General features: G+C 43.8%; 1 protein-coding gene across 2 annotated transcripts; it reads left to right on the top strand.

Annotated features, from left to right (window-relative positions):
- Positions 1–3,952: 3,952 nt before the first annotated feature.
- Positions 3,953–13,042, top strand: LOC136532112 (uncharacterized). 2 transcript variants are annotated; one of them, XM_066524723.1, is made up of 5 exons: positions 3,953–4,143; positions 4,220–4,393; positions 10,715–11,912; positions 12,015–12,484; positions 12,591–13,042. In XM_066524723.1, the coding sequence occupies exons 1-5, from the start codon at positions 4,129–4,131 to the stop codon at positions 12,615–12,617; spliced, it is 1,884 nt and encodes a 627-aa protein (XP_066380820.1). In that variant the 5' UTR covers positions 3,953–4,128; the 3' UTR covers positions 12,618–13,042. The 2 variants fall into 2 exon arrangements, with proteins under 2 accessions (XP_066380820.1, XP_066380821.1); XM_066524724.1 differs by lacking the exons at positions 3,953–4,143; positions 4,220–4,393 and adding an exon at positions 5,706–5,828.
- The last annotated feature ends 691 nt before the right edge of the window (positions 13,043–13,733 follow it).

Raw genomic sequence — 13,733 nt, 5'->3', positions numbered from 1 at the left:
ACATACAAAGGATCACAAAGTTTGACCCTCCCTTGTGCTACTAATGTCTTCATTTTTGGTGTTTGATTCCAAAGGGGAGAATTTGTAGGACCAAAAGCAAGTCCAATCATAATAATTTACAAGTCGTAATGGTCCAAGAAAGGAAGAATAGTGGATTATGGAGTTAGGGGGAGGCTTAAGTCCATAATGCCATTTTGGGGACATTTGCAAGAGCAAGATAAGTTTTCAAAGTTTTTCACAAGTAGTATCCTTTTGCATCATATAAACTTGTCTTTGCATTGCATCCTAGCAAGTAGATAGTTTTTAAATTTTTGCATTTATTATTATTTGCTTGCTTTGGTTGTGTTGTCATTAATCACTAAAATTGGGAGATTGTAAGGAAAATAGACCCTAGGCCTATTTACTTTGGATTTTGGTGTTTGATAATCAACACAACCAAATTGGACCAATGTATTTGCTAGTGTCTATTTTATAGTTCAATAGAATGCAACGCGGACTTGGACCAACTTTGGAACATGAAGAAATTTATCAACACTCAAGAGAAAACATTAGAGGAGTTGTTGACAGCATAGAAGAGAAGTAAGGAGTCCAAGACGCGAAGATGACGAAGCCCCGACAAAGAAACATGAAGAAACAGCAAGAGGGGGCACCACCCTGGTCACCGCCCTAAGCATGGTGGTGCACTGCTAGGGGTGGTGGCGCCACCAAACAGAGGGTTGCTACAGCTAGAAGGAGAGGAGGGCATCGGACAGCAACGTGTGCACCGCCCTAGTCACCGCCATGGGGTGGCGGTGCACTAGACAGGGGGTGGTAGTGCCACCACCCTAAAATTCTAGAGAGCAGCGAAGGTAGACTTGGGCACCGCCCTGGTCACCGCCCTCAGGGTGGTGGTGCACCGCCCCGGTGAACAGTACCCCCAACGATCGGCCTGTCAGTGAGCAGCGGCTAGTCCACGTGGCGGTCACCGCCTTGTCTGGTGCCTGGCACCACCCTGTCCGGTGACAACGCAGAGAAGAGGATCTCAGCCACAAAGGCTATTTTCGATTTGGGGGCTATAAATACTTGCCCCAACCAGCCATTTGGAGAGTGAGGGAGCTGAGTGAAGATAGGAGGGTGTTGTTACACCTCATTTGTGCTCTCCACATGCATAGAGCTTAAAGATTACTTGGTGATTAGCGTAAGTGCTTTGCGAAGTGCTTATGTTAGTTAGACCACGCTGAAATATGCTTGCTCTAGGCTTAGGTGTAGTTGCTAGTGAGGTTTGCATACCTCTAAACCCAAGGTGCTTGCGCGCATCGTATTTGTTCTTGGCGGGGCTTATAGTCTTGCGAGACCACACCAACCACGTTTGTGGTGTGGCCGCCACCATGTACCGAAGAGAATAAGGCCCACGGTGTTTTTGCCGGAAGGTTGATAGTGAAGACGGCAGGGAACGGTCCAGGAGAGGATTACCGGAAGGCACACCGGAGACCCACTTGCACGTGGGGAAGGCCCGGGGCTATCCATGGAGTTACCCGACCGGGAGCTTGGCCCTTGCGAGGGATTCCTAGCGAGTGGCTCCAACGAGGACTAGGAAAAAGGTTGAGCGCTTCTCGATACCTCGATAAAAATACCAGAGTCGTCGACGAGAGTTTGCATTTCTACCTCATCTTTACCTTCCGCATTTACATTGTTACCTAGGTTGTGTGCTTTACTTTTCTAGCGTAGTTGATAGGCTAGTTGATAGGGTTGAAATCTAGATTGCAAGACTCTTTTGCGGTAGAGGTAGCAACACATTAGTAAAATCGTAGTTGCACATTTAGATAGATTACTTTCTTGCATAGGTTTTGCTAAGGTGAAATTAGAGGCCAAAGTTTAGAATAGATTTTTAAGTTGCCTAATTCACCTCCCCTCTTAGGCATCACGGTCCCCTATAATAAGATCTTTTTCTTAAGCCAAAATACCCGAGGGCTGTCTAGCCACCGCGGATCGAGTTTTTTTTTTAAATTATCCAAGAGAGAAATTGTCTAGATAGCTCAGTTTATAGGTATATATATATATATAGTCGTACGTGCATGTAGAATGTTTGTTACTAATGTAAATGTCTCTGTTAGCTACTATTAGTTGGTTGGAGCAAGCTAATAAATTATTGTTAGTTGGGTTTTTCATTCCGTTCGTTTAAACTTATCAGCCATGGTATAGTATTTTTTTTCTCACAACAAAACAATATCAGTCGACTTATTAGCCGCAAAACCATCAACCGCAATAAGCTGAACTTTTTGGAGCATCTACAACTTTATTAATAATTTTTTGTTTGTTTTAATTTGCCTTTATATACTAGTTGTAAATAGTTCTACTCATTTATTACTTTCCAAATGTCAAAAATATCACGACCGTTATTACTCCTTAAATAAAGTCCTGTTTGGTAGAGTATTTTCCAATCGATTTCAACTCTGAAGTCAAAGAAGTTGAAGAAACCACGCTTAGATGGCTTCTACCACGATTACACCCATCTAATAAAAAAATAACAGCTCTTCTCTATGTAGCTTCTCTCACAAAGTTGTTTTATAAGTTATCCTCCGCTCGACTTACCTTATAATCCGCATTATTTAGCTTGTTTTTTTTTAGCTGGAACAATGTTTTTCTCTCACAACAATTCAGTTAGAACAGTGTTTTAGCTAAGTTTCAGCAAGCCGAGCGAGGCCTGCTTAGTAGAACTTTGTCAAAAAAAAAAATCAAACCTGAAATCCCTCGAGAAGCCTCGCTAAATAGGTCTAGAATTGCACAAAATGCATATCGTTTCAGTTACGAGGATTCCAAACCAGGCTGCCAAAACTAGGGTTGAAAACGGTCGGGAACGGTCGGGAAAACACCGTAATCATTCCCGCTCCTGCATTATATGACCGGGAACGGTGGCGGGAACGGGAAAGCCGGACGGGAAAACGAATTCGATATTACGGGATATCGGGAACGGAATACTTCGATCGGGAACGTGTCGATTACGATTGGGAATCGATAACACAAAACGGAAACATCGATATACATGTAACCACTTAAAACAGCTTAGCTCGACGCAATAATTGCAACCATGCATTGAAGCATATACGGATGAAACTATGAAAGCAACACAGAATCAGAATGAAGCAACCACACACAGTACATCACAGTTCGTCAGTTCACAGGCAATGAGGCAACAATCACATAGCACACAAGTCACAGCCGTACATCACAGTTCACATGCAGGCAAGGCAACCACACACAGGCAATGGTCCAAGTCCAACACTCGACTCACTCACAGTCACAGGCAAGAGACAACGAGACAACCTACTGGTCCAACACTCAACTCACAAGTACAAGTCCAAATTAAAAATAAAACATGCCCAGCTGCCAAGTGCCAACAGCCAAACACACAATCGATGAAGGAACATAAGCAGACAACACTACATGTCAAAGAAGCCCAGATCATCTTCATGTGGTCCATCTCCTTCGTCATCGCTGTCCGCGACATCGTCGTCCTAAAAAAAATAGGAGGCATCAGTGTTGGAAAGAACTGATCCGGCCACAGCCCAGTTATCAACTAATATGCAAAATCATAGACAAGGGTGAAGCTCTGTCCCTCTGTTATTCTGAATCAAGATATATGTAGGAAGCATATGTAGCACATGCATGACACATAAAGTTCTTAAGTTTAATAGAATCTTTATTTTTAAGTTGCTTTAATTTAAGGGTGTTAATTCACTTCTAGGTAAGTTTTTTTTGTTTTCATGCTTACTTGATTTCTAAGTTGTGCTTATTTAGATAACTGGGCACCGGCACATTTCCTATGTGCGCCCGCTCCACACATGACACACCTCCCCTTTGCGCAATTTCCGCAAACCACAAGGTTCTCTCCACCATGACTGGAACACTAGGGTAGTTGGGCTTCCGCCCCCAAAAATTGGAAACAGGCCCCCTCCACTCCAACGGACGCAAGCAGCCAGTGAAAAGGCGAGGGCGGGCGAGCGCAGCAGCGGCTGCCGCGCCGCGCCCACCTCCCTCTCCGCATTTCCGTTTTCCCACACCTCTATTGCAACTGCCACAGCCCCCTAGCACCAGCAACAACCAACTCCCCGTTCTCCTGTCCTCCCCCAATCTCTTTCCCGCTCCAAAATGGCGGACTCCCAGGTGAAATTCCTCTCCCTGTACCCGCCGCCGCCGTGGCCGGACGCTGTTCGAGCTGATCGGGGGTTTTCTCGTGCAGGTGGAGGCGATGAAGAAGGCGTACGCCGGGATCATGCTCAACATGGCGCAGGAGTCGGCGGCGCGGGTGCTGACGGCGGAGCGGCGAGCGGCGGCGCTCGCGGCCGGGCTCGAGGCCGCAAAGGAGAACGGCGTCGCCGCGCTCCTGCGGCTGAAGGCCATCATGGAAGCCAGGGTATGCCTCTCCCTTCCTCTCTCCGCTAGAACCGCTCGCTTTGGTTGGGTGCTTCGTGAATCGTTTCGCTGTTTTTTTGGATTTTGCTGGTGTGCGTACGATGCGAGCAGTTTGGATTGGAGGATGAGGCTCTGCGTTTTAGGGGAGGTTTTGGGATTGATTGTATCGGGCGGAGTTCGGAATTCTTTTTTCTGTTCGCCGGATGTTGGTGTTGAAGGCCCATTTCAAATTTGGAATTCGGGTGACTGGGATTTGGAGCTCGTTGGATAGGGATTTCGTCTTGTCGGTTTCGTGGCCCTGGTTTCTGTTTTAGGGATGATGGTGGTGAAGGCCCATTTCAAATTTGGAATTCGGGTGACTGGGATTTGGAGCTCGTAGGATAGGGATTTCGTCTTGTTGGTTTCGTGGTGCTGGTTCCTGTGTTTAGGGATGATGGTGGTTAAGGTCCAGTTCAAATTTCGCATTCGGATGACTGGGATGTGGAGTTTGTAGGATAGGGATTTCGTCCTCTCGATTTTGTGTTCCTGTTTTCTGCTATCGGGGTGTTGGTGGTCCAGTTCAAATTCGGCGTTCGTAACACCTGGGTTTGGAGCTCGTAGGATGGGGATTTCGTCTTCTGGATTCTGTGCTTCTTGGTTCTGCTATCGGGATGTTGGTGGTGCAGTTCAAATTTCTTATTGCGATGTTGGGATTTAGAGCTCGTAGTATACGAATGATAGATTTCGTCCTCAGGATTTTGCAATCGTGCATTGTTGTTTTTGCAGTGGTATTGTTAGAACTTAGATAGCTTTGTATCTACGCCCTCGGTTGATTCATAGAATCCAGAATAAGTAATACATTCTTTTGTGCGTGGCTGGGAGAATGGTTATTAGACTTGGAATCACAGAATATGTTTGAAAAAAACAAGATATCATGCTTTGGGATTGTTAGTTACTCTTCACGCAGTAGCACTACAGATTTGCCACGACTATGGCTGTGCAGTAGACCAGTATTCAGGGTCTAACATACTAACATGTGTAAAATGCCCAGCTGTATGTGCGTTGTCTTACAGTGTTAGCATCTGTGCTCGAGTGCTTCTAAGTTTGCAGGGGCATGCTGCACAATCTGTTGATGTTGTTGGAGTCCTCAAGCATCTGAAGGGGTATTCAGATTATTCTTTTATTCTGATAACGCAGAGGAGGGTGCTGCACTGCTGCTGTGGTTGCTGGAAGCCTGAAACCATTAAACTGATTGGGACGCACTGGTTTTTAATTATTATAGGCTTTTGATGTGCCCTTGGAAGGGCGGGCCTGGTGCAAACGGTAGAGTCTTACCGCCTGTGACCGGAAGGTCCCGGGTTCAAGTCGCGGTCTCCTCGCATTGCACAGGCGAGGGTAAGGCTTGCCACTGACACCCTTCCCCAGACCCCGCACAAAGCGGGAGCTCTCTGCACTGGGTACGCCCTTTTTTTATGTGCCCTTGCTACCGAGTTTTCACTGATTTGTTGCATTTGTGTTGACAATACACTTTTTTTTTCTTTCCACCTGTCTGGATGTTTTTCCCTGTGTTAGGAATGTGCTATTTCTGTCTAATGCTGTATGCCTTATATAGCACATCTAGCCAGTACTGATGATTTTGGCAATACTGCTGGTAAAAAAATGGGTTTATGCTTGTTTGAGGGTAATGCTGAATCAAATAAAATATAATTGCAACCTTTGGTGTCTCCTTGATTGGAACCTAGAGTTGGGGCATAGGGGCAACTGTCCTGTAGAAAATTGCTGCTTGAATATATTATCTTTTGGGTTGATTTCCATGCCACACTATTGTTTTTGGTTTCTGGCAGATTGTACAGTGCAGTAGTTCCCCCTGGTCTTGTTGTTAAATTTACACCAATCGTTATGATCATTTCATATTTCTCTGACCATTTTAGAGTGATTCTTGATATTTTAGCAGACTATTTTTTGGAACTTCAGTGTCGACTTCATTTCCATGTAATGCATAGTATTGGAATTGTCAAATGTTATGGCCAGGTCCACTACAGAAAGGGTCCACTGCTGTTTCATGCTACCTTCAGAGACTTGGTGCAGTTTTGATTGTGAAGGTTCATGGAAACAATACATTCACATTGTGTAATGGCCAAATTGTCATATGGATTGTTACAATCCAGATAGTGATGCCTCTACACATTGGGTTACTGTAGTGAACTAGTTGTCCCAGTCACAGATTCATTGTATGTTATGTTCTGAACTAGAGTTATTAGCAATTTTGAGATTTGATATATAAGGTCTTTTGCGAAGGGCGGGCCTGGTGCAAGCGGTAGAGTCTTACCGCCTGTGACCGGAAGGTCCCGGGTTCGAGTCGCGGTCTCCTCGCATTGCACAGGCGAGGGTAAGGCTTGCCACTGACCCTTCCCCAGACCCCGCACAGATCGGGAGCTCTCTGCACTGGGTACGCCATTTTTTATATATAAGGTCTTTTGCAATGTAAAGTCATTACTCATATCCACCTACTATTTTCTAAGGACGTTGTAGAAATAATATGATGTGTCATTGGTGCCATGTTTTGATTTAGCCTCCTTCTATGGTGCTTACCTATGCTAAATTTGTTAATTTTTTCCCCATGTCATATGGTAATATTATGATCTGGCCGGTTTTTCTTTGAAATGAGGTGGAAAAGGAATAGCTGGATCTGCTCAAAGCATGGATGATCAATTAAGAAGCGTATTTTTTAATTATATAATATGCTAATGCATATTTGATTGTCAAAAAGAGAACAGCTCTGCAACTGTAGCTTTCAACCAATCTAATCTTCAAATCCGTTATCCATGGCTGGTTTAGTGCTATCATCTTGTAGACTTGTACAAGGAGCTACCCAGACAATTTACAAGTCTAGAATGAAGTACAAAAGGTCGTTTACTGCAATTTTTTTCAGAATACGAATAGAAGAAGCTAGCGATAGATCACTTGGTAGACTGCGCTAAATAGCCATCCACCATCCATCCAGGCTCAAACCACTCAACCCAGGCACATCCAAATTTGGGTACCTCCCTGAGATTTCTTAGTTCTTACTAGTGTATACCTTCGGTATCGCCCTACCTTAGGAGCAGCACCAGGGGTACGTGTCTCCCTGTGGTCAGTGCTCTTTTGTTTTTTGGAATACGATAGTAAAAGCCTCTATCTACAAACTCCTCAACACAGCCTATTTTGTCGCATGTATAAGGAAAACTCAACCAACCTAGGAGGGACTAAGTGGCATTGTAAATAAGAAGAAATAAATTCAAGTCAAAGAGGACTCGGACGTGGGTACACCGAGTTAGGCCAGTTCCTGTGTTGCATATCATATGATTTTCAAGAAAATAGTGATTATTTTTTTTGGCTGTGTGTATGTTACATGTTCCAATCGTGTCATAGTATAATTATTACAACAACAACAACAACAACAAAGCCTTTAAGTCCCAAACAAGTTGGGGTAGGCTAGAGTTGAAACCCATCAGAAGCAATCAAGGTTCAGGCACGTGAATAGCTGTCTTCCAAGCACTCCTATCTAAGGCTAAGTCTTTAGGTATATTCCATCCTTTCAAGTCTCCTTTTATTGCCTCTACCCAAGTCAACTTCGGTCTTCCTCTGCCTCTCTTCATGTTACTGTCCTGGCTTAGGATTCCGCTACGCACCGGTGCATCTGGAGGTCTCCGTTGCACATGTCCAAACCATCTCAACCGGTGTTGGACAAGCTTTTCTTCAATTGGCGCTACCCCTAATCTCTCACGTATATCATCATTCCGAACTCGATCCTTTCTTGTATGACCGCAAATCCAACGCAACATACGCATTTCCGCGACACTTAGCTGTTGAACATGTCGTCTTTTCGTAGGCCAACATTCTGCACCATACAACATAGCAGGTCTAATCGCCGTCCTATAAAACTTGCCTTTTAGCTTCTGTGGTACCCTTTTGTCGCATAGGACACCAGACGCTTGCCGCCACTTCATCCACCCTGCTTTGATTCTATGGCTAACATCTTCATCAATATCCCCGTCCCTCTGTAGCATTGATCCTAAATATCGAAAGGTATCCTTCCTAGGCACTACTTGACCTTCCAAACTAACATCTTCCTCCTCCCGAGTAGTAGTGCCGAAATCACATCTCATATACTCAGTTTTAGTTCTACTGAGTCTAAAACCTTTGGACTCCAAAGTCTCCCGCCATAACTCCAGTTTCTGGTTCACTCCTGTCCGGCTTTCATCAACTAGCACTACATCGTCCGCGAAAAGCATACACCAAGGGATGTCCCCTTGTATGTCCCTTGTGACCTCATCCATCACTAAAGCAAACAAATAAGGGCTCAAAGCTGACCCTTGATGTAGTCCTATCCTAATCGGAAAGTCATCCGTGTCTCCATCACTTGTTCGAACTCTAGTCACAACATTGTTGTACATGTCCTTAATGAGCCCGACGTACTTCGTTGGGACTTTATGTTTGTCCAAAGCCCACCACATAACATTCCTTGGTATTTTATCATAAGCCTTCTCCAAGTCAATAAAAACCATGTGTAGATCCTTCTTCTTCTCCCTATACCGCTCCATAACTTGTCTTACTAAGAAAATGGCTTCCATGGTTGACCTTCCGGGCATGAAACCAAATTGGTTCATAGAGACCCGCGTTATTGCTCTCAAGCGATGCTCGATAACTCTTTCCCATAGCTTCATAGTATGGCTCATCAACTTAATTCCCCGGTAATTCGTACAACTTTGAATATCCCCTTTATTCTTGTAGATCGGTACCAATATACTTCTCCTCCACTCATCAGGCATCTTGTTCGATCGAAAAATATGGTTGAACAGCTTGGTTAGCCATACTATAGCTATGTCCCCGAGACATCTCCACACCTCGATTGGGATACCATCCGGTCCCATCGCCTTACCTCCTTTCATCCTTTTCAACGCCTCTCTGACCTCAGATTCTTGGATTCTCCGCACAAAGCGCCTATTGGTGTCATCAAAAGAGTCATCCAACTGAAATGTTGTGTCCATATTCTCACCATTGAACAATTTGTCAAAATACTCTTGCCATCGATGTCGGATCTCATCCTCCTTCACCAAGAGGTGCTCCCTTTCATCCTTAATGCACTTAACTTGGTTGAAGTCCCGTGTCTTTCTCTCACGAACCCTAGCCATCCTATAAATGTCCTTCTCTCCTTCCTTCGTACTCAGATGTTGGTAAAGATCCTCGTACGCTGTACCCTTTGCCACACTTACAGCTCGTTTTGCAGTCTTCTTTGCCACCTTGTACTTCTCTATGTTGTCCACACTCCTGTTATGGTACAAGCGTCTATAGCATTCTTTCTTCTCTTTAATAGCCCTTTGGACTTCCTCGTTCCACCACCAAGTATCTTTAGCCTCGCGTCCCCTTCCCTTGGTTACTCCACACACCTCTGAGGCTACCTTCCGAATGTTGGTTGCCATCTTGTCCCACATGTTGTTTATGTCGTCTTCTTCCTTCCAAGAGCCCTCTTTGATAACCCTTTCCCTAAATACCTCTGACGTCTCCCCTTTCAGTTTCCACCACTTTGTTCTTTCAATCTTAGCTTGTTTATCCCTACGGGCCCGTACCTGAAAACGAAAATCTGCCACCAAAAGCTTATGTTGAGAAACAACACACTCTCCTGGTATCACCTTGCAATCCAAGCATGCTCGTTTGTCCTTTCTTCTTGCGAGGACAAAGTCAATCTGGCTACAGTGTTGTCCGCTACTGAAGGTCACTAGATGAGATTCTCTCTTTCTAAAGAAAGTGTTGGCTATCATCAGGTCAAAAGCTACCGCGAAGTCCAGAACTTCCTCCCCCTCCTGATTCCTACTACCATACCCAAAACCTCCATGAACTGCCTCGAAACCTGCGCTTGTAGTACCTACATGCCCATTAAGATCTCCTCCTATAAAAAGCTTCTCACTACTAGGTATAGCTCTGTAGTATAATTATTCACTAATATTTTTTCCCTTAAATGTTCGATAAGGATTCATGGGATTTATCCCCTCCTAGTGTGGGGCCTTGAGTAGGATGACTGGCTTCCCTACTCCATTGCCCTAGAGTTGGGTCAGCCAGTTATGCAAGGGCTCCATGTTTGAGTTTTTTGTTTCTTTTTTTATGACACCAACAGATTGTATGGAATGAATTGAGCCAGTGGTCAGTCAATGCGATTCACTTTTTGTTCTGATTTATTTTTCTTTTAAAAAATTGCTCATATGTGTAACAGCAGCTGTCTAGTTATTTACTTTTGAACTTCATCTATATGTTGTCTTGTTTGTAATGAATGCGTTCCTGAAACTTGTTAGTGTGTCTTCTGCAGATAAAAGAGAAAGAACTGGAAGCTTCGGTGCATGTTAAGAAGATCAAGGAACTGGAAGAGCAATTGCATGGTTCACAAAATGCTATGGCCTCGCTTAAGGTTGAGCTGCAGAGGGCAAATACTGAATTAGATCTGACAAGGAAAACTTTAGCTGATGAAAGAATAAATAGCCTTCCCATATCCAATAATGTTTATTCTAATAAAAACACCAGCCCTCGTTCTAAGATGCATCAACAAGGAGTATCTTTGAAGAATAAAAAGGCAGCAGACAACAGTGATGACACTTGCCTTGTTCCGATAACCGAGAAGGAGAATGAAGCAGTGGAAAACTTGGAGGTCATGGATCGTCGCAGCCCTGATCTGCCATCATTGATGGAAAGAAATAAGAAACCAAAGTTCTATCATAATGGGTGTACACAGCGTATTCATGCACTTAAACAGCAGACTCAAAGTACAGATGCATTCCTGAAGCAAAATCAGAAGCAGGCCACTGCATTAAATAGCCGCTCAAAGGCCAGAAAGAACAATGCTGCTAAAAACCCATGCCACACAAGGTCCATCATGGAACAGATACTTCAAACGAAATTTCTGGGTAAGTTCAAGCGCAAGAGGGGCAGAAGAAGCAGGCCTAATTATAAGCATGATAATTCCAGTGAGCACGGGGAAGCGGAATATAAGTTCTCTGATAGATCTGAATCTGATGGAAATGGCTGCTTGCTTCTACTTCAGGCACTTGAAGAGGATCTTTCACCTCCAAAGATGTCTGCTGAACATGATGGGGAGGCCTTTACTGACCTGAAGGAAGACTTGAAAATGAATAGGAGGGATGCTGAGTTAAGCCGCTGTACTGCTTTCCCGGAACTGATTGATGTACTTGCAGTCAACAGCGTGCAAATGAAAAGAAGAAAAAGAACAAAGACTGTCAGGGTTTTGGAAGATGATTTTTCTGAAACCAAAAGTGTTCCTGAGCCAGCTAACACCGAGCTTAGGACCAGTGAGAAAAGGATGTCTGGTAATCAATTGGTCTCTGAGATGACTGAGAATCGCTCTGATACCCCCACCAGAAACAGCAGCCCTTTCTTGAAATGTGCTACTGGAAACTTGATGCATCAGACTGATGCTGGTAATGGTCAATTTGATCCTGAAATCACCTCTTCAGTGTTCCTTCAGTCGACCAAAAGTGAAACTACAGATTATGGTACGTCCAGAAAGCCTTTTTTGTTTGCATATTCTATCCTTTCATGTAAAATTGGTCAATTTTTAATGTGGTTTGAATCAAAACATTCTTAACATGATGCAGGTAACTTGGTGGTGGACCAGCAGGAGCTGATAACACCAAACAATAATACTGCAAGCTTGAAAGAAGTTAATGAGGATGGAAGGTGCAGTTTGGCTTCACCTAAGGCTGATGCTTCGACTCTTAGCTCCGTAGAGAAAGAAAATTTGAAGGCGTCTTCTGGACTTCCTGTGCAAGCTTTAGAGAAACATGATATTTCATTTGGCAGCTCCCTGAACAAAAAAGAACATACAAAGGCATCTTCTGGAGCTTCCATGCAAGCTGAAGGTGCCAGACATATCAAATACACATTCAATCGCAGAAAGCGCAAGGGTATGTCTATTGACAGCACCCCTCAGCGTGCTGTCCCTGAGGAGAGCAGTGACCTGTGTAGTCCAACTAACAAGCAAAAGCTTCATCCAGATCATGTGGAGCAGGATCATTTGATAGATTCTCCACAAGGTGACAGTCAACTAGTTCAGGTTGCCGAACAGGTATGCGATTTTGCCATTTCTTTACATTAGTGCTATGTACGCACTTAATAGTGAACATCTATCATGCAGTCACATATCAGTATTAACCATTTCTATTGTTTTGCAGCTCATTTTGTTGTCAGAGCATATGTGATTAGAGTTTTGATACATAAAGCGGAAGAAAGGACTGGTTTGGTGACCTAATATTTAGGAGACTCCTGATCAGTGAAATTTTGTAATATTCCAAATCCATTTGATTTCTTCCCTGGATGCGTAGGAGAGTTCTGGTGGCGACAGCAGAGGTATTAATGAAGCAGCTCAACTCGAGGGATGTTACTGTAGCAGAGTGTATAGATTAAGCAGTGAGTTCAACTGTTATTTAGTCGATGATGACATTGAAGTTAGTGTTTTAAGTAGGTGACAAGTTTTTAGTTATCGCTGTGTAGTTGTGTTATTTATCGAGTCATTAGAATTCAAAAGGGAAAGAATTGCTCCCTGCACAGATGTATTTAAATTTTAAATCATTCTCTATCACTTAATCTCCTTTCCCCCTTAAGTTTTTCTGTTTTTTGGACTCCATTCTCGCTGTATATCCTTTGTAGTTTGTCTTTGTTGCCAACATCATTTCATTACTGTTAATGTATTATAGGATTCTATCTGATACTTGTATCCTGCTTGGGTGGCTCTGTACGCTACTCCATGCCCTGTATTACTAGAGGCGGTGTAAGCAAGAACATACACTGTTTCTTTGTGAAACGGAACTACTGGGATAATTCTACCCACAACAGCTACAGTGGAAAGTACCCATTCGCATGGAGCATCACCTTTGGCAGTTTGGGCCTTGCGGCTTAGCAAGAGTAACTTGAGCTCATTGGATCCATTTGTTCAAGTGAATCAAATGTTTCATTCAAGGCAGGTTCCAGTTCCAGATGGATAAGTGTTGAGAAAAAAACGAAAGCCTTTTTTAGCACTTCTATTATTGTGTTTACTTACAACTTGATCTCAACGGACAGAGATCAAGATCGTCAAGTTCTCAGTTCCATAGGGGCAGATGTACCTGCTCTTCTCAGTTCCATAGAGGCAGCTGTACCTCATCGTCCTAGTATTGAGACGAAAGGCTTGAGGCTTGTAATGCGGAGGGGCTCAAAGCTATACGAAGCAATAAACCAAATAGTAGCCTGTTGTGAAAAAAATTAAGATTATAGTGAACACGGTCTAAGGCCATTACAACGCAGCCATTCCAACATGAAAATATACAGTTTTAGCCCCG

Source organism: Miscanthus floridulus, unplaced genomic scaffold (genome assembly GCF_019320115.1).
Source record: "Miscanthus floridulus cultivar M001 unplaced genomic scaffold, ASM1932011v1 fs_526_1_2, whole genome shotgun sequence".
Taxonomy (NCBI): domain Eukaryota; kingdom Viridiplantae; phylum Streptophyta; class Magnoliopsida; order Poales; family Poaceae; genus Miscanthus; species Miscanthus floridulus.
This window is presented reverse-complemented; position numbering and strand designations above follow the sequence as displayed.

What these genes read in the sequence shown, in the direction of transcription:
- LOC136532112 (XM_066524723.1), top strand. An exon ending in AAGTGAAACTACAGATTATG is followed by an intron (nt 11,913 to 12,014) that starts GTACGTCCAGAA and finishes AACATGATGCAG; the next exon opens with GTAACTTGGTGGTGGACCAG. An exon ending in TAGTTCAGGTTGCCGAACAG is followed by an intron (nt 12,485 to 12,590) that starts GTATGCGATTTT and finishes ATTGTTTTGCAG; the next exon opens with CTCATTTTGTTGTCAGAGCA.